Source organism: Salvelinus sp. IW2-2015, linkage group LG17 (genome assembly GCF_002910315.2).
Source record: "Salvelinus sp. IW2-2015 linkage group LG17, ASM291031v2, whole genome shotgun sequence".
NCBI lineage: Eukaryota > Metazoa > Chordata > Actinopteri > Salmoniformes > Salmonidae > Salvelinus > Salvelinus sp. IW2-2015.
This window is the reverse complement of record NC_036857.1, coordinates 22,134,043-22,155,081: the sequence shown is the minus strand read 5'-3', so window position 1 is coordinate 22,155,081 and position 21,039 is coordinate 22,134,043. Positions and strand designations below refer to the sequence as shown.

The 21,039-nt window shown below is 41.7% G+C and overlaps 1 protein-coding gene across 4 annotated transcripts in view; it reads right to left on the bottom strand.

The window, feature by feature from the left end:
• Positions 1–2,752: 2,752 nt before the first annotated feature.
• LOC111977253 (DNA (cytosine-5)-methyltransferase 3A) overlaps positions 2,753–21,039 on the bottom strand; it is a 30,329-nt gene continuing 12,042 nt past the window's right edge. Inside the window, exons 6-25 of one of the 4 annotated variants that reach the window (XM_024006633.2) lie at positions 20,799–20,964; positions 17,355–17,414; positions 16,053–16,120; positions 14,414–14,563; positions 13,690–13,767; positions 13,437–13,589; positions 13,235–13,342; positions 12,459–12,594; positions 12,085–12,204; positions 11,927–11,968; positions 11,724–11,803; positions 11,449–11,561; positions 11,075–11,343; positions 10,753–10,898; positions 10,451–10,541; positions 8,645–8,793; positions 6,388–6,473; positions 6,156–6,225; positions 5,845–5,963; positions 2,753–5,557 (exon numbers count right to left, since the gene is read on the bottom strand). In XM_024006633.2, coding sequence (XP_023862401.1) covers positions 5,416–5,557; positions 5,845–5,963; positions 6,156–6,225; positions 6,388–6,473; positions 8,645–8,793; positions 10,451–10,541; positions 10,753–10,898; positions 11,075–11,343; positions 11,449–11,561; positions 11,724–11,803; positions 11,927–11,968; positions 12,085–12,204; positions 12,459–12,594; positions 13,235–13,342; positions 13,437–13,589; positions 13,690–13,767; positions 14,414–14,563; positions 16,053–16,120; positions 17,355–17,414; positions 20,799–20,964 — 2,346 coding nt within the window. In that variant the 3' untranslated portion in view covers positions 2,753–5,415. The remainder of the gene's footprint in view (positions 5,558–5,844; positions 5,964–6,155; positions 6,226–6,387; positions 6,474–8,644; positions 8,794–10,450; positions 10,542–10,752; positions 10,899–11,074; positions 11,344–11,448; positions 11,562–11,723; positions 11,804–11,926; positions 11,969–12,084; positions 12,205–12,458; positions 12,595–13,234; positions 13,343–13,436; positions 13,590–13,689; positions 13,768–14,413; positions 14,564–16,052; positions 16,121–17,354; positions 17,415–20,798; positions 20,965–21,039) is intronic. The other 3 variants (XM_024006631.2, XM_024006630.2, XM_024006632.2) reach the window with 3 other exon arrangements.

Below are 21,039 nucleotides of genomic sequence, written 5' to 3'. Positions count from 1 at the left end.
AAGCCCTGTTTGACATGTTCCTGCACGGAGTATCGGAGGAAGTAATGAACGAGCTTGCAGCCCAAGAACACCCGACGGATCTCGACTCGCCCATCGCCTTGACCTTTCGGATCGATGGGAGACTACGGGAGTGAAGGAAGGAAAGGAGGTTTGATTTCTCTCGCCCACCTAAGGCTTCCACCCCGCCTCCGAGACATCCCGGAAGTTCCTGACGGTTCCGTTGCCGAGGGAACCCGAGTTCCCGAGGCAATGCAACTAGGCAGACCTAGGCTGTCCCCAGCCAAACGGCTATACAGCCTTCACACAAAGAGTTGCCTGTATTGCGGGACTACTGGTCATTTCGTAGCCACCTGTCCACTAAAAGACCAGGCTCACCGGTAGGAGTGAGTAGTCTGGTGGGCCATACGGAGAACTTTTCCTCTCCCCTTACTCACACCCCTTTTCATACAATCTTGCCTTGGGGGAACCAGTCAAAATCTCTCCGGGTACTCATCGACTCTGGGGCCGATGAGAGCTTTATGGACGCTACCCTGGCGTCCGAGCTGGGCATCCCAGATGAGGTACGCTATCTTAGAGCGGTCCAAGGGGAAGGAGGAGGGCTGCAGCTCGATGACGAGGGAACACTGAGCGAGAAACGCCCGACAGGTGCCCGACACTACCATTGAAGCGTTCCGGGGGAGACGCTCCAGGGGGACATCGTGTTTTCCAAGCTGCCCTAACACCTGGTGCGGATACTGGAAGGTGACGAGTGGAAGACTGCCTTCAACATAACCAGCGGTCACTACGAGTATCTGGTCATGCCATTTGGTCTTACCAACGCCCCTGTTGTGTTCCAGGCTCTGGTGAATGATGTTCTCTGTGACATGTTGAACCAGTTCGTCTACCTAGATGGCATCCTCGTTTTCTCCCGCTCCTCCCAAGAATACGTGCTCCACGTCCGCCAGGTTCTCCAACGCCTCCTTTTTGTGAAAGCAGAGAAGTGCGAATTCCATCGCTCCAACATCCCCTTCCTGGGTTACATTATCGCTGCAGGGAGTGTACAGATGGATCCCGGGAAGGTGAGAGCGGTGGTGGATTGGCCCCAGCCTACGTCAAGAGTGCAACTGCAACGTTTCCTGGGATTCGCCAACTTCTATCGCCGCTTTATCCGGGGTTACAGCACCCTAGCTTCCCCCCTGTCTGCACTCACCTCTCCCAAGGTTCCGTTCACGTGGTCCCCAGCTGTGGGATCTTAAACACAGTTTCACAACAGCTCCCATCTTGGTTCATCCTGACCCGTCCCGCCAGTTCGTGGTGGAGGCCAATGCTTCAAATGTCGGAGTAGGGGCTGCCCTATCCCAGCGTTCTGCCCTGGACCTCAAGTTACATCCCTGCGCCTTCTTCTCCCATTGCTTCAACGCCACGGAGAGGAACTACGATGTGGGGAATTGTGAGCTTCTCGCGGTGAAGATGGCGTTGGAGCAGTGGAGGCACTGGAGGAGGGGGCGGAACATCCGTTCATTGTGTGGACAGACCACAAGAACCTGTAATATCTCCGCACCGCCAAGAGTCTCAACTCCAGGCAAGCTAGATGGGCCCTGCTTTTCACCCCTTATTCTTACCACCTCTGTCTCATTCACCAAGACAGGACACGTCAGACATTTGGGTGCATGCACGCCACAATTGCAGCATTTAGGCTCAGCTGGCATACGATACCTCTCCCGTCTACATACACTTGACACGTGACCAAATATTTAGCATCTATCACACTGCATTGGTTTGTGCACGAAGGCTTTTACAGGATATGTCATAAAACCCAAATACACGTGAGAAGGGAGAGACTCTTCATCAAAAAAGCATATGGGTCAGTCGGTGTGCACCAAACACTTGATTCCTTATACTTCTAGCGCCACCCCAGAGATAACACCCTTGATAGGCGCCCTGCTTCGAAGATCCACACACGACACATTCCAATCCGATAACTTCCTGAAGCGCAGAGCACTCCTTCTGTTCCATAGATACACAAAAAAACTAAATAAGCCCACTTCTCGTTACTCTCATGGACGCCACCTCATCCAACACATCCACTATATTTATAGAGGTTTTAATTGGATCTCCCAGGTAACTACATAGATTGAAAACCCTTACCTTAAAAGAATCAGAACTAGGTTGGATTTACTAGATTCCACTATCACTTTACTTCTCTTATTTCCTTTTGCATTTGCCACTGTAATACAATTCTTCTCATCTCCACTCGACACACAATTTGGTTCAAACAGAACATCCACTTCCGCCATTTTCTCCCTCCAAGGTACCTCTACACGACCACTCATGGTTCCCACTTATGGGCCCACTAGGAGAAATAGGATTTTGTTTTTTACCACCTGAACTATGACCTGTTGAATTTACAGACACTTCCACAATCTCAGCAATAGTATGCATCACTCGGCCTCCCGAGTGGCACAGCGGTCTAAGGCACTGCATCTCAGTGCAAGAGGCGTCACTACAGACACCCTGGTTTGAATCCAGGCTGTATCATAACCGGCCGTGATTGGGAGTCCCATAGGGCAGCGCACAATTGGCCCAGCTTCGGCCGGTGTAGGCCGTCATTGTAAATAAGAATTTGTTCTTAACTGACTTGCCTAGTTAAATAAAAAAAATATTGTATTGTCAAAAGCTTGTCAGAGACCGCCCACAAGCTCACTCACACCAGGCACACAGTATTCACAGTATAATATATACTTCAATTGACAGACTGACAACACAGACAAAGTACAAATAATAGAATTAGGCCAGTTTATTTCTCATCTCTAACATGATCAAAAGCTTTACATGGGGTTACGAGACTATGACAACTATACACTAAACAAGCCGGCGGACAGCTAAACATGTTATATACAGCTTGTCTCAATATTAACATACCATGCAAAAAAATATGAAAAAGAAGAAAACAATTGAACAATTATAGCACCAATAGGAGTCTAGTGATGACCCGAATAACCTCATTTTAAAGGTATTGTTATTAAAGTATTATAGAAACATACAGTACACAAAACAATTGTTTGTTCTTTTTGTTTCATTTTAAAAAACTATTCATAAGGCCAGCATCCTATGTAAATCACTGTCCAGACGGTGTACACCTGGTTGTGCTTATTAAAGACAGAAATGGCAAGAAAAACACATTTGTTATACAGTATCTGTTCTGCCTCTGAGTTGAGATCAGTCACCACACTGACACACTTCATACAGTACAACAGGTAGGTATGGGTGGAACTAGGGTTCCAAACTGATGAGTTAAAAATCTCAGTAACCCCAAATGACAAACAGTACTCATTTTAGAATGTATCGTAACTTCAAGTTTTTGATGAAAGCTGGTTGTGTTGTGGTATCATCAACAAACTTGTTGAGAGCGAGATGAACAGAACGCTGCAGTTAAAGCCATCACTTCAACTTAACACACAGATTACCTGTCATAACAACACACGTCACATGCATGAAACTGAAGTGGGTATGTTATGACTAGGCCCTCCATGTGACCTTCATCAACACTCCAAGAACATACAAGGTCAGTTTAAAACAGTTGCTTTCAGAAAAAGTGCCCACTTTAAAGACAAACTTACACGCTGCCTGTCTGTTTTACTGAAACAATTACGTGAAGACATTGATGATGTACTCCTTTCCTCAGAACTTTGTCCATCTCCCTTTAAAATATTTAAGAATTAATAATAATTACACAAGAAAAATAGTTCTATGTATATTGTATCTAGGTTTTAACAGTTGTTTAGTAGGCCCTTGCGATTACAACCGTTCTTCTCCCCATTGCTCCAAGACAGGGAGAAGGCACACATCTTACTATTTAAATCAAACTTGTAAGGACTGGTTTCAGCAACTTTTCCTTTGAAGAGAAAAAGCATGCATGTACATATAGCATTCACATGCTTGACTATATCACCTAAATTAAAGCCTATAAGCGGCATGTTCTAACAAGTGAGACAATAGTTATGCCTCCATTAACTTTTACAGTCTTTTTTTTTTTTTGACATTTAAAAATGCTGCGTTTCCATTCAACTGTCTTGTGTCGATGAAAACAGCTGGACGTAATGACGTCTCCCCTTAAAATAACACTTTTCACAAAAACCTAGAATGTCGAATAAAAATGTGGTAAAATTAGCAAATTGCGCATGAATGAAGTGGCGATAGCCTGTACACTCTTAGAAATAAGGGTTCTGCGGCTGTCCCCATTGGATAACCCTTTTTGGATCCAGATAGAACCCTTTTTGGTTCCAGGTAGAACCCTCTGTGGAAAGGGTTCTACATGGAACCTTAAAGGGTTCTACCTGGAACCAAAAGGGTTTCTTCAAAGGGGACATCATGCAAAGAAACAATTTTTTATAGTTGAATAAATGGATTTTGCAAGCAGTAGGCATTTAGAATTAAATGTGGAGTGGACATTTATAGTTACCCGATAACATCAAATGCCCCGCGTAGGCCTACCCTCAAAATTATTCGGCAATCATAATTTATTCGTAAGACAAAAGAAAAATCCGAATGTATAAAAATGTATTAGATCTTTAGAAAATTTATCCTACATCTGCCGTTTCCATTACACATGTGGCAATTATTTTTTTGCAACATTGCTTTAGTCTAATTAACCTGTGTCAATGGAAACCTGCCTATAGTTAGTGAAAATGTGTGTCCTGTGACCACCTCTTTGACAAGAATATAATTAAAAACCCTAAAATAGCACCACACAGACTGTAACCATGATGAATATTGGCCAAGGTAAAATACAAACAAACACTCAAGGCACATTTTTGGCCTTGGTTTGAATCTGAGTTTTGGATTTTTAATTATCTTGGAAGATCTATTTTTCCAAACAAGTAAAAAAACATTAGGTTTATTCACATAATTACACGTGAACATTACTTATCTGACTATTTATAACATTCAAATATAAAATAAATGATACAAAATCATTAAATTAAATAGAGATAAAACTGTGTTTCTGCAGATGTCAGACCGATCACAGATTAGTATTGAGGTAGATAGTGGGCAGGGTTTGAGGTCTGATCTCACCATCATTGACCAAAAGTTGACAAAACCAAACATCAAATAAATGATAGACAAACGTGAACTATTCCAGACAAACTGAAAGAACCAAAAAGTGTCAGTGCATTCTGGTAATATTATGATCATATGACCACACTGCATTGAGACATGCTCATTATCTAAAACCTAATAAAACAGTCAATACAGCCAGTGATAAAAAGACTAAGATGATTCTGTGAGGTCAGTCTGAGAAACACAGGACAGTTCCGTTCACTGAAAAGCAGGGCAGGATAATGATCCTGTTTTTACCCTCCGCTCTCCAACAATCAGCCATTTCATGTTGCTGTTGTTGTTGACGACAGTGCAACACACAGGAACGTGGGGTTCCTACTCACAGGCAAAGTAGTCCTTGAGTGGAGCGAAGAGGTGCCGGATAACTGGTACACTCCATGATCGGCCCAGTACTTTCTGCCGCTGGCTCCGACCCATGTTGTTGACATCAGTGTAATGCTTGGGAAAGCCGAAGATCCTGCAGAAAGGTCAATGCAGAAAGGTCAATGGAACATGGAACATGTTAGAACAATTTCAAAACAACCTGAGGGTAAGTGTATTTGTTTTAGAAACGACAGATTACATTCACTTAACTACCACACTGTAAGTACATTGACTTTTACAAGAGAGAGCTTTATCCATGATCAGTCACAGTATAGTAATTATGCTAACTATAAAACTTTAAAACAATGTAATTACACTGTGATCACTTCTATATTCTATGCTGTTCCACCTCTACCCTTTTACGTAATAATAAAGACTAACTTCTCCATCTCTGTGCACCAAAGGTAGTCCTCCTTGCCATTAAAGTCGACAGGTAGTGATCCCATCTTCCCCTGTCTGATAGAGTTGGACTTGGTGGTGATGGTACGAACTTTGTTATACTGTAAGGGAAAGAACCAACAGATAACAATCACAAATATGGACGTACTCACCAGTCACACCTGATGCTAGAAACTCATTCAGAAATAAGAAAATAGACAATAGAAGTTAAACAACCTTTTAACTTCAACCTCTCTTGTCAATAAAGTACTGAATTATAAGAAAATCTAGAAGCAAGAGCTTGTCAGTCTTACCTTGGCCGTGCGTCCARGCTCCAGACAATCCTGCAGGTTCACCTTGTCATCCAGAGAGGTAGCTAGAGGTCTAAGGAGAGAAAAACATACAGACAAGTGAACTCTCTCATGTAGATGAGTTGAACATAAGAAAAACAACATGATATTGAGAGTGCATGTGTTAGTGTTCATCAGTAGGAGTATGTGAAGGGATATGGGGATGTGTCTATGTGTTAGTTGTATTTATGTTTACCTGTTCATGCCAGGGAGGTTTCCCCAGAAGTAGCGAGCTCTGTGAGCTGGGCTCACTTTTACTGCATCGATCAGGATGGGATTACACTGGAAATAGATGAGATGAGATTTACAGTTGAAGTTGGAAGTTGGAAGTTTACATACACTTAGGTTGGAGTCATTAAAACTCGTTTTTCAACCACTCCACACATTTCTTGTTAACAAACTATAGTTTTGGCAAGTTGGTTAGGACATCTACTTTGTGCATGACACAAGTAATTTTTCCAACAATTGTTTACAGACAGATTATTTCACTTATAATTTACTGTATCACAATTCCAGTGGGTCAGAAGTTTACATACACTAAGTTGATTGTGCCTTTAAACAGCTTGGAAAATTCCAGAAAATGATGTCATGGCTTTAGAAGCTTCTGATTTGCATCATTTGAGTCAATTGGAGGTGTACCTGTGGAAGTATTTCAAGGCCTACCTTCAAACTCAGTGCCTCTTTGCTAGACATCATGGGAAAATTAAAAGAAATCAGCCAAGACCTCAGAATTTTTTTTGTAGACCTCCACAAGTCTGGTTCATCCTTGGGAGCTATTTCCAAATGCCTGAAGGTACCACGTTCATCTGTACAAACAATAGTATGCAAGTATAAACACCATGGGACCACGCGGCCGTCATACCGCTCAGGAAGGAGACGCGTTCTGTCTCCTAGATATGAACGTACTTTGGTGCAAAAAGTTCAAATCAATCCCAGAACAACAGCAAAAGACCTTGGGAAGATGCTGGAGGAAACAGGTACAAAAGTATCTATATCCACAGTAAAACGAGTCCTATATYGACATAACCTGAAAGGCCGCTCAGCAAGGAAGAAGCCACTGTGCCAAAACCGCCAGAAAAAAGCCAGACTACGGTTTGCAACTGCACATGGGGACAAAGATCGTACTTTTTGGAGAAATATCCTCTGGTCTGATGAAACAAAAATAGAACTGTTTGGCCATAATGACCATCGTTATGTTTGGAGGAAAAAGGGGGATGCTTGCAAGCCGAAGAACACCATCCCAACCGTGAAGCACGGGGGTGGCAGCATCATGTTGTGGGGGTGCTTTGCTGCAGGAGGGACTGGTGCACTTCACAAAATAGATGGCATCATGAGGATGGGAAATTATGTGGATATATTGAAGCAACATTTCAAGACATCAGTCAGGAAGTTAAAGCTTGGTCGCAAATGGGTCTTCCAAATGGAGAATGACCCCAAGCATACTTCCAAAGTTGTGGCAAAATGGCTTAAGGACAACAAAGTCAAGGTACTGGAGTGGCCATCACAAAGCCCTGACCTCAATCCAATAGAACATTTGTGGGCAGAACTGAAAAAGCGTGTGCGAGCCAAAATTCACCCAACTTATTGTGGGAAGCTTGTGGAAGTCTACCCAAAACGTTTGACCCAAGTTAAACAATTTAAAGGCAATGCTCGCATGCGCCATCGTGCATACATTTATTTTGTCCCCCCACACCAAACGCGATCACGACACGCAGGTTAAAATATCAAAACAAACTCTGAACCAATTACATTAATTTGGGGAAAGGTAAAAAAACAAACATTTATGGCAATTTAGCTAGCTAACTTGCACTTGCTAGCTAATTTGTCCTATTTAGCTAGCTGGCTGTTGCTAGCTAATTTGTCCTGGGATATAAACATTGAGATGTTATTTTACCTGAAATGCACAAGGTCCTCTACTCTGACAATTAATCCACACATAAAACGTCAACCGAATCGTTTCTAGTCATCTCTCCTCATTCCAGGCTTTTTCTTCTTTGAACTTGGTGATTGGCATCTAAACTTTCATAGTATTACCACGACGGCCGACAACACAGTTCGCCTTTCAATCACCCACGTGGGTATAACCAATGAGGAGATGGCACGTGGGTATCTGCTTCTATAAACCAATGAGGAGATGGGAGAGGCAGGACTTGCACCGCGATCTGCGTCACAAATAGAACTGACTTCTATTTTAGCCCTTGGCAACGCAGACGCTCATTGACGCGCGCGAGCAGTGTGGGTGCAATAATTGAATAATGTGTAGTCAGGGTATAAGGTGTATGTAAACTTCCGACTTCAACTGTATTAGTAATAATGAAATGAAGACGCAAACACACCGCCCAAATGCATTGACCAGGGAAAGAGAGGGAGAAAGAGCAAGAGAGTTAAAGAAAGAGAGAGAAAGGTAGAGGGAGAGGCCTCATTGACCATGAAATAGCTGCTAGTGTCTTTACCTCAAGAAAGCGACAGATGTCGGCCAGGTCATGACCGCGCATGGCCACCACATTTTCAAAGAGCCAGAAGAACGGACGGTCGTCATCATCCCTTGGCCTCATCATGGTCAGCATCCTGTAATATTCAAAGAACAGCCTGCCTGTGCCCTCTGGAAACAGAGACCGAGAAAACCAATGAAACACCAGGTCCTGAAAGATGCCGGTATAATGGCTGGATTACTTGACAGAGAAAACGAGTGCCTCGTGATACATCAGAGAGTGTATATTGTTACAAAATACAGCACTGAAGCAGAGAACATTAAAAGAAAAAGAATCATTAAAAATAATTGGGGAATCATCCAAAGTGATACGCTACTACGCCAAGTCTTTCCTGAGCCACCAGTCATAAGCTTTAAGAGATGTCCTACCCTAAATGACAAATTAGTCCACAGTTATCTTCCGGGTGACTCTCAAAAAACTTGGCTTTACCACAAACCCAAGGGCTCTTTTAAATGTAACCATTGCAACCATTGCAGTAATATTGCACAGAAGAAATATTTTGTTGACACAGCTTCCAAAATGGAGTATTACGTCAAGCATTTCATTAACTGTAAAACCACTCATGTCATCTATAGATTGGAATGTCCACAGTGGAAGGTGTTCTACATTGGACGGACAAAGAGACGCCTTCAAGACCGCTTAGCGGAACACAAGTACGCCATACGGGTAGGCAATGAAGACTACCCCATGGCAAGGCACTACAAGTACAACTACACCATGGCAACCCTGCCTCCCTACAAGCTACGGGTATTGATCTTATTCCGGACTCTATTAGAAAAGGGGACCGCCTTAAACAGTTAAACCAAAGGGAAAGTTTTTGGATTTACAAACTACAGGCCACTAAATACCCTGGTTTAAATGAAGATATGGATTTCTCACCCTTCCTGTAGGGTCGTGATGGGTCCATTTGCTGTCATCTAGTGGACATTTTGCTCAATTGCCCTCAGCTATGTTTAGACTGTTGTTGTTCATGTTTTGCTGTGTTCTAGTGTACTATGGAATATATTGCTTTCTTATTCTTGACACTTCTCCCAGTCATATTTAAGGTTAAAACTACCTTTTAGTGTTCTGATACTTCTAGCTTGGAGTTGTATTTTTATGATAACATAGCTACAGAATTTCACCTTTTAATGTGTATAATATTGCTTACTACTTACTATTTTGTAACCACTCTCTCTTCCAATTAGGGCTAATTGGAAAAGCTGTTCAAAAGAGGACATTGTATTCCTTTTTTTTGTACACCCTGACGAAGGCCATGCAGCCGAAACGCGTCGGTTTTAAAAAAAAACGTTGTTTCTATTGAACATGCCATACTAATAAAGGCATTTTAATTAATTATATGAAGAGTGCCTTGGTCATCCTTTCTTTTTGATGACCATTAAAAACCCATTTACTAGGCCAATGGGTAGGTTAGCGTGTACAGACACGTGCATCTAACAGTAGGCTACCATGTTAACTGCTAATAAAACGATGTGATAACATACTTGATAAAGTTCTCCAGACATTAGCTCTCTACATTGTCTAGCACAGTGGTTCTTAAAACCTCTCCTCCTTACCTCAGAAGTTTCACAATTCTGTTGTAGCTCTGAACTAGCTCACCCGATTCAACTATCCAAGGGCTTGATGATTAGTTAACAAGTTAAATTAGCTGTGCTAGCTCTGGAATAGATCAAATACATGGACGGCTGGGGGTTCTCGAGGAGAGGTTTGAGAACCACTGGTCAAGTGGAAACACTCCATTTACTTTGAAGTCAGGAGGTTCCTTACCAAATAAGCCTTTCCGAGCAGGGTTGACGCAGGCCAGGTCGTTGCAGGGGCTTCCTCCAATCAGGAGGTCAAAGGGACCCCATTCAGCCAGCTGAAACACAGCAAACACAGACACAGACAGGTTAGAGAATGATCACAGGAGTGTGTGTGTGTGAGTGTGAGTGTGAGTGTGAGTGTGTGTGTGTGTGTGTGTGTGTGTGTGTGTGTGTGTGTGTGTGTGTGTGTGTGTGTGTGTGTGTGTGTGTTTGTGGGTGTGTTGTAATTTGTTTGAACATGAATGTGTGTGTGTATGCTGAACTCACATGTTTCCTGGTGATGGTGCGTACGTCATTGATGTGCTCTATCTTGCCCTCGTGTTTGATCATACCCACAGCAATCGAGTCCCCACAGATCTCAGAGGCGATGTAGCGTTCTACGATGAAGCCCAGGTCTTTGAGCACAAGGTACCCTGCAAGAGCACAATTGGCATACAAGATTATCAGTCACTGACACACGAACCAAAACGACTGAATCCTGAAGACAGAAGAAACACAAGCCATTGCATACTCATAAAACACATCACAACCACTTATCTGCAACCATCTCCATAGGTTAAATGAAAGCCCATATTGAGAATGTACAAACCTGTGGCAATCCCATCAAAGAGAGACAACACCCTGATGGGTCTGCGTTGATGGGCAGGAATGGAGGGATACACCCTGTGGGGTTCAAACTCTAGAGCACTGTTGTTGACAAAAAACTCTTGGACTCGCACGCTCCAGTCAGTTCGCAGCTTGAGTGATCCGTTGCACTGGGATGGTAAGCACATGAAGCAGCTCCATGGGTCAACATCCTTCAGCTTGTCAAAGGTTCCATCACCAACCAAAATGTTCAGGCAGTCCTTACAGAAACACCTGAGAGGAAGAGAGAGAGAGAACGACAGAGAGGATAAGCGAGTGAAAGAGGAAATGGGAGTGAAAGAAGAGAGAGGGGAAAGTGTACTCTTGAGCAGTGCTAACCTGCAGCAGCTGGCATTGCCACACAGAATGACCTCTTGGCCAGCGCAACAAACCGTGCAGTAGGACTGGTAGCCATCTTCGTCGTATCTGTACAAAGTCTCAATAAAGTTTTCCTGCAAAGGTTAGGAGGGACAGCTTTACCATGGGGACGAGGGTCATTCAAGTCAACAATCTTTCAGATGATAAGCAGACATGATCTAACATGTCTACGTGGATGCACTTGCATAAATAAACTGAACAGTCATTCAATTTATGAGAAGATGTAGTTAGTTTACCTTGCACTTCAGGCAAAGACTCCCCTCAAACAGTGGGTGGAAGGTGTGGATGTGGGGGGTTCCACATGATAAACAGAATTCTGAGGTGAATAATGAATTGTATACATTAGTAAAATGACTGATTCCATTATATAATATTTTTCTAAAGTGCAGACAAGTAGAGAGCAAAAAAGTACAATTACAGCTCAAAGAATGTTAAATACCTTTAACATGTTTGCCTTTCATAACCTCTTGTACCATTGCCTCTGTGAACCACAAAAGAAAGGAATTTAATTGATGCAAATATAATTCTATAGTGACAGAGGAACTAGAAAAATGGCCCATATTAATGAATATGGATTGCTGTGGGTGTAGGGCTTACCTCTGCTGTAGCTTTGATTCCCATAGGATGGTCTGTTCTTGTTCACATACTTCCTCTTAGCTGGGGGCTGGTAGTCTGCCAGAGACGAGTCTGCAGATTCTGCCTTTGAGTCTTTGGCATCTTTGGGAATGAAACAAAATAAAAGGAACATGAGAACACCTGTTGTTACTAGTGTACTACACAGGTATAAGTGTTACCCTGTTGTGGAAATATAATGGAAGCAACACAAAACGCGCCAGGGTGAAATTTCCTATAGGTACAGATCTAGGATCAGCTTCCCCGGCCCCAATCCTAACCTTAATCATTAGTAGGGAAAATGCTAAACTGACCCAAGATCAGCATCTAGGGGAAACTTCACCCTAAACCACACATACTTGCAGGTGGTGGGGGGTTGAACCCATCTGGTCCAGTGGGCAGAAATCCACTGTAGGCCCAGTCCAGCATCAACTTAAGCAACTCCTGCTTATTCCCCGCTGCAAGAAAGGACTTCTCACAGCGTTCACCAGCCAACTGCATAGACATGGAATATGAGTGGTGAGTGAGTGACGTGGTGCTTTGCGGTATTATACCGTATGGAATATTGTGATATATGGGGATGTAACGGTGCAGTACTAGCATAGTTCTACATCTGTTTGTGCTGTCTTGCCAATGTCACTGTAACGATTGTCGTCGGGAGAAGGAGAGGAGGACCAAAGTTCAGCGTGGTACGTATCCATAATACTTTTAATAAAGATGAACACGCGAACAAAAACAACAAAACGACCAACGAACAGTTCTGAAAGGTGCAACAAACACTAAACAGAAAATAACCACCCACCACTCAAAGTGGGAAAACAGGCTACCTAAGTATGGTTCTCAATCAGAGACAACAATTGACAGCTGCCTCTGATTGGGAACCATACCAGGCCAAACACAATAGAAATAGAAAACATAGACATACAAACATAGAATGCCCACCCACATCACACCCTGACCAAACAAAAAATAGAAACATACAAAGCAATCTATGGTCAGGGCGTGACAGTCACGCAATGACCATGCAAGTTGAGTTGGAAAGACAGCACAAACAGATCTGGGACCAGGCTAGTATATTATAGAGTCGTACATTAAAATGTTAAGATAGTGATAGATAATAGCATTCATGTCCCACCTCAAGGACCTGGTAGATAGCATCTTTGTAGGTGGGCAAGCTGGAATAGGAATTCTTGCAGAAGCACTTTGCAAAAGATGCAAAATGCAGAAGCCTCTCTGTATAGATCTGCAACACAAAACAAAGGAACAATTTTGTCCAAACACCAATCTGTGCTGCAGGTCAATCTTGCTATTTACAATGAGTCAAGTCAAGTCCTCACCTCGGAAAACATTCCGTCACCGAACCACTCTACCCGGCGCTTGGATACAGGCGGTGCCTTGTTGGACTTCCAGAGCACCACCAGTCCAGGCCACCAGGAGAAGCCCTTCACCTTTCCCCACACCAGCTCTCCAGTGGGGAAACCCTTCCCATCCTACAGGGTGAAAACCAGAGAGATGAAGGGTTATTCACATGGGTTTATATGATATGGAAGCATGTTGGCATGCATAGCAAATATTTGTGAAAATAGGAACCTGGTAATCAATGCCCTTCTTTGCTCCCCTGGGGCTCGTTGTAGACACGTTGGATGTATGATTCTCCTTCTTCGGGGGCTGAAAGTCAAAAATATTTATGCCTGAATACACAGATAAAATAGTTGACAATGCATGCCTGAAGACAGTGACGAACACATCCACTGATATCTGATGAACCTGAAAATTGGAAAAAAGAAAGGTTTTCCTATGGGTGACTACAATTGTACATATCCTTCTTTATATGTAATAGCAAATATTGGCCCTTTGTTTGTAAGGTTTGTCAGGTTTTGTCAACATTAATTCAAGCGACCCAATTTCAGAGCAGTGAGAATGAGTTAAGAAAATGGGAGACCACGTAAGTCCATATAAAGGGTTAAAAAGGAAATTAGAACGTTAGAAGCAAATCACAAGAGCCATGCACAGAAAGAATGACGTGTCGTTGACAGCCACGCACACCTTTAGAGCAAAATATATGTTTTTTTGTGTTTTGATTGCATTGCGCCTTTCACTGTCCCATTCGCCAGAGGTCAGAAGGGCTCCCCTCAAGCGTAGGAGCCACAGGAGGCTGGTGGGCAGATATATAGGAGGATGGACTCATTGTAATGGTTGGAATGGAATGAGACGGTATCAAACACATAGTTTCAATTCTAGTCATTACAATGAGCCCGTCCTCCGATATCTCAGCGCACCAGCCATCACTGGTAGGTATTTTGAGAGTACCTACCGATGCAGCCTCGGACTCCTGGTCCTTTTTGCTGTCGTTGTCAAGCGCCTGTGGCTTGACCCAGGTGCCGGCACCAGCCTGAAACACAGTGCGCGCCTGTGGCTTCTGGCGTAAGCTGCTCTCCCAACCATAAATGCCCCTAATGGTGCCCTGAGGGACAACACACATGCACACACCTATTACGCACACTGCTCACAGACATTGTACAAGCGCACACACGTGGGCACAAGCGCACACACACCCAGTCATGCACTCACATCCAAGAATTGCTATGACTACCAAGCATAAAGTAGACCCACATGAAAAAAGAAGAAGAAAGATAAAGGAGAGGATAAAAAAGTTACTAACAAGGTTAGTTTGTTAGACACGGGTGAGATACTAGTATGAACTTGTCCCAAGCATTTAAGGTTTTAATAAAAATGATTTAAAAGCATAGAGAATTGTTGATTGCACAAGCAACAGCAAAGCAAAGCATACTAGTGACTCTTACTTCACAAAACCTGCATAGAAAGGTTTGTCATAATGTCAAGCTTTGGAGACATGCAAAAGACCCATGCATGTTTTGCTTTGTTTGATTCCAAATAATGATATTGTTTCCATTGTCAGGTGTTGTCACGTGCAGTTTATTTTGATCTGTCACACCCCCACTATAGCAAGGTAAGAACACGTCAAAGCAGAACAGGTAAAAACAAACATAGTGTTACGTTCGTCGATGGAAGGATCGGACCAAGGTGCAGCGTGGTAGCTGTACATTATAATTTATTAAATGAACACCGAAAAAACAACAACAACAAATACGAAACGTAATGTCTAGTAGGGCTAAACAGCACAGTACCAAAAACAAGATCCCACAAACTACAGGTGGAAAAAGGCTGCCTAAGTATGATCCCCAATCAGAGACAACGATAGACAGCTGCCTCTGATTGGGAACCATACCCGGCCAACAAAGAAATAGAAAACATAGATTGCCCACCCTAGTCACACCCTGACCTAACCAAATAGAGAATTAAAAGGATCTCTAAGGTCAGGGCATGACACATAGGCAACCATATTTACAGTATGTCCATCTTTGTTAATATTTCTTCAGTAAATTATGTGATTACGATCTTGTCTCATCACTGCAACGGGCTGGGGAGAGGCGAAGGTCGAGTCATGCGTCCGCCGAAACATGACCCGCCAAGCCGCTCTTCTTAACACCCGCCCACTTAATAGCCAGCTACACCAATGTGTCGGAGGAAACACCGTTCAACTGATGACCAAATTCAGCCTGCAGGCGCCTGGCCCTCCACAAGGAGTCGCTAGAGCGCGATGAGCCAAGTAATCCCCCCCGGCCAAATAGGACGACGCTGGGCCAATTGTGTGCCGTCCTATGGGTCTCCCGGTCACAGCCGGTTGTGACACAGCCTGGGATCGAACCCCAGGTTATAGTGACACCGCAACAATGCAATGCCTTAGACCGCTGCGCCACTTGGGAGGCCTGTCTGTCTGTTATGCATAGTTGATTATGAGTCACAAGAAAACAATAACATCCCCCTTAGTTAAATCTTAAGTTACCATATTTGTTGAATTGATTCACCCAATCCTACTAGACAAGAAATGTGATACAAAAAAACATCAACAAAATAATAAAAAACATTACCTCCATAGTATTTGTCCAAATGACGTTGTCCTCAACGAACACAGTATCGTCCTCATTCTTTGGCCCATCTACATAAACAAGTTTCATAGAAACCAAATCAATGTTTTAATGCAGAAAATACAAGAGTTTTGTCTGAAATTGTCAAAAGGTGAAAAGACAGAGAATAGATAAGTAAAAAGACAAGGTTGGGGTCAATTTCATTTACATTTAGTCAATGCAGGAAGTAAACTGAAATTCCAATTTCAGTTTACTTCCTGTGTCATTGACTGAATTGAAATGGAATTGATTTGACCCCAACCATGGAAGGTGGATTGTTAAGCATTCTCTGGTAATGTGTCACCTGTACATCAATTCAACTGAGTTTAAGGCCAGGCACCACACCCTAATAGGGTATTTTGTTCCCCTTAATCATATCACAATCAACTTTTACCAGTTGAATGTGGACACAAATATAATACTTTTTATATTAAATGTTTCTGAAATATTGTGCAAATTAGGTCATGTCATTAAATATGTGCATATTTGCATATCACACAAATCCAATTTTCTGGACACTGGATGAAGTCAGCCCAAATATTTTGGTTTCATTTAGTTAATATACTCCCAGGAGCTGACTTACATATAGCAGATTGTGGATCAATATTTTTTTCATCTTTCTATCTGTAAAATACTATATAGAAAGATACGTAAAATGCATTTTTGGCAAATGTTTTTAAAGAAAATGTAATCCAGAATAAAAACATGACAACATATCAACAATTCCCTATGTATAAGTCTGAAGAACACGTCTAAGGATAACCACAAGAAAGTTGATGAATGAAGATGGCAGAGAAAAATGTGTTGGCGTGTGGGAAGTGTCTGAAATGGCAGTTAAAGACAAACTTACAATGCATTTAACCTACCAAATGCCAAACACTTATTTAGACCCAATCCCCGTAAATTACTACATATAGTCCAGTTTGTAACATTCTCTATGAAATTGGCTTTTAAATTATGTGTGATTCAATGTAGTGAGCTTTGAAATTAAGGATGTATGACCATTTAAAAAAAAAATACAATTCATGAAATGTTGATGACGGTAGTATGATAAACTAACGAAAATATACATTATCATCAACATTTTGACATTTGAATTTTTTTCTTTTTGAAAATACTAACATTAATAGACAAAAATACCCAAAACTCTTTAAATTGACGAGTAGATGCAAAAAAAATAGTATTTTTAGCCTGTGGTGACTGGCCTTAAGTGATATAGATGAATACCAATGATCATCTTCACTAACTGTCAATATCTTTTCTTACTGATTATCTTCTGCAGCCGCACTGTGCATGGCTTCACTGTCCCATTAAGGTAATTCACCTCTGGAAAACAACACATTGATGCTTCCATTATTAACAGGGATCCTGTGATAGAAGTATGTGAAACACTGAGAGAATCAATGGACAGTGTAAAATTAGATTGAGGTTATCATTAGGGATACTGTAGGTATAGATAGACTCCAACCCATATACCAGGGGTACTCAACTACTATTTAAGAAGGTCCGGTCACACAACCCACAGTTGAATCAATGTTGTTTCCATGTCATTTCAATTAAATTACATTAAACCAACATGGAATATACGTTGAATTGACATATGTGACCAGCGGGACATTTCCTAGGTGGCAAAGGTCCGTATGGATATTGTCACTTATCGATGTTGCTATTAACCCTCACCTCACGACCCATGCAACCCCAAACGGTTCACACCCCTTTTGTTGGCGGAATCAACATTTTGCCATTTATAAGCTCATTTTCTGCAATTCTATACATTTTCCATTGGGGGGGGGGGGGGGGGGCTGTTTGCAGTTTTCTAGCTAAATTCCTGCAATTTTAATTTTGCTATGTCTTATTTGTGTTCATATGATTCCTAAGGCTCCCATTGGCACATAATCTGGCCATGATAACTACAAGATTTAGATAGCTGGTTAACCTAATTTATCTACCTAGCGAACATGGGCTATTTGATCAACTGGAATTTTCTGACAGATTATAAACAGCTCTCTAAGGTCTGTCAGTGAATGACATACAGTAACAAGAGGAAAACTGCCCATGCACTGCCAAATATACTATTATTCTACTATCTGCCTGTTGAGTATGGCTGCCATTTACTACTGTTATGTGCCACCACAACTACAACATATTATATGATGCAATTGGAAGCCATGAGATTTTTTGCTGTTTAGTGCTGATTAGGGTATCATGCCAAAATGCACTTTTGCTCTCAAGGCTTGTGCATTCCAGACAATGCTTAGACAATTCTAATGGCACCATACACCAGGCACGTGCCACGATAAAGTGACTAATGGGGAAGTTGAAATCGGCGAGGGGGCAACATTTTTTGGGGTTCTTGCAATGGAATTAGAGATCGACCGATTATGATTTTTCAACGCCGATACCGATTATTGGAGGATCAAAAAAAGCCGATACCGATTAATCGGACGATTTTTATATATATATTTGTAATAAATTACATTTACAAATATACTGAATGAACAATGAACACTTTTATTTGAACTTAATATAATACATAAATAAATCAATTTAGTCTCAAATAAATAATGAAACATGTTCAATTTGGTTTATATAATGCAAAAACACCGTGTTGGAGAAGAAAGTAAAAGTGCAATATCTGCCATGTAAAAAAGCTAACATTTAAGTTCCTTGCTCAGAACATGAGAAAATATGAAAGCTGGTGGTTCCTTTTAACATGAGTCTTCAATATTCCCTGTTAAGAAGTTTTAGGTTGTAGTTATTATAGGAACTATAGGACCATTTCTCTCTATACCATTTGTATTTCATATACCTTTGACTATTGGATGTTCTTATAGGCACTTTAGTATTGCCAGCCTAATCTCGGGAGTTGATTGGCTTGAAGTCATAAACAGCGCTGTGCATCCAAGCATTGTTAAGAGCTGCTGTTTGAATTAATGCTTACCAGCCTGCTGTTGCCTACCACTGCTCAGTCAGACTGCTCTATCAAATATCAAATCATATACTTAATTATAGTATAATAAACACACAGAAATACGAGCCTTTGGTCATTAATATGGTAAAATCCGGAAACTATAATTTCGAAAACAAAACGTTTATTCTTTCAGTGAAATACGTAACCGTTCCGTATTTTATCTTACGGGTGGCAACCCTAAGTCTAAATATTGCTGTTACATTGCACAACCTTCAATGTTATGTCATAATTATGTAAAATTCTGGCAAATTAATTACGGTCTTTGTTAGGAATAAATGGCCTTTCAACAGTTCGCAACGAACCAGGCGGCCCAAACTGCTGCATATACCCTGACTCTGCTTGCACTGAACGCAAGAGAAGTGACACAATTTCCCTAGTTAATATTGCCTGCTAACATGAATTTATTTTAACTACATATGCAGATTTAAAAAATATACTTGTGTATTGATTCTAAGAAAGGCATTGATGCTTATGGTTAGGTGCATTATTGCAACGATTGTGCTTTTTTCACGAATGCGCTTGTTAAATCATCAAGTTGAAGTAGGCTGTGATTCGATGATAAATTAACAGGCACCGCATTGATTATATGCAACGCAGAACAAGCTAGTTAACTTAGTAATATCATCAACCATGTGTAGTTAACTAGTGATTATGTTTAGATTGATTGTTTTTTTTTATAGGATATGTTTAATGCTAGCTAGCAACTTACCTTGGCTCCTTGCAGCCACAAGGTCATTTTGATGCTGCACTCGTGTAACAGGTGGTCAGCCTGCCACGCAGTCTCCTCATGGATTGCAATGTAATTGGCCATAACCGGCATCCAAAAAGGCCGATTACCTATTGTTATGGAAACTTGAAATCGGCCCTAATTGGAATTATATTGAATTCTGCTTATATCACGCTACAACACAATAAACACAGTTCAAATTCTGAGACTTCGAGATCATTGACTGCTTTTGAAATCTGTACCCGGAGCAATGGGAAGTAGGGGTACTGAGGATATTGCAGCACCCCCTGAAAAATCGGAATAAAATAAAATCTCTATATTTTTATATTTTTTTCACTAAAGTAGTGTACTGGGTGGGCACTTACTAGTCCTGTATTAGCCAACCTATATAGCCGTCTGTAGTGTAGCCCAAATTTTTTTTCTTCTAAGTCAACCAATGGCGGCGATGACGTGGATGTCGATTAAGGCGTGTCGATTAAATGCAGAAGACACATTTCGGTTGAATGCATTCAGTTCTGAAACTGACTACGTACCCCCTTTCCCAATCATTCCCAGTCAATGGTATAGTACGTTATCATAGCTACCCCATATAAGAATACCATCTCTTTTACATTACAATATACTGTATGTAAATAACAATAATTCTTGCCCACTCTAAAATATAAATCTGTCTATTACCTCTATTACACGAACACAACCAACCTTATATAATACTACCCATAGACATGCAAACCTGAAGCATGCTCATGCTACACTAACCTACCCCAACAATGGAGAGCTGCCGCCATCTTGAGCAACTCAACCCATTTAAGCTAACCCTTTCATGTGCTAATCCACTTGATAAGCCGCTTACCGGTACACACACAAACTAATGCTAACTCAAAATGGAGCTGTACCCTAAAAAAAGCATTTGAGGGCTCTTGTGTGTGATACGCTATACTACAGTACATTTCATACAGTGATAATAAAATATATTATAGTCCTATTCCAGTCCCTTAATGAAACAATATACCTGATGGAATCTTTCTGGGACGACCTCTCTTCTTCATGCCAGGCTCGTAGATACTGTTGTTGTCTGATAGAGCGCTGTCATTGGTCAGGTCTACTTCCCGAACGGAGTCCAGCTCACTTTCTGTCACACTGTCAGTGAACTGGGCAGCGTCCCCATTCTCCACAGCCTGAGAACACAGACAGACACAAATAATATAGATGCAGATACAGACGCAAGCACACGCAGATAAGAACATAAATGG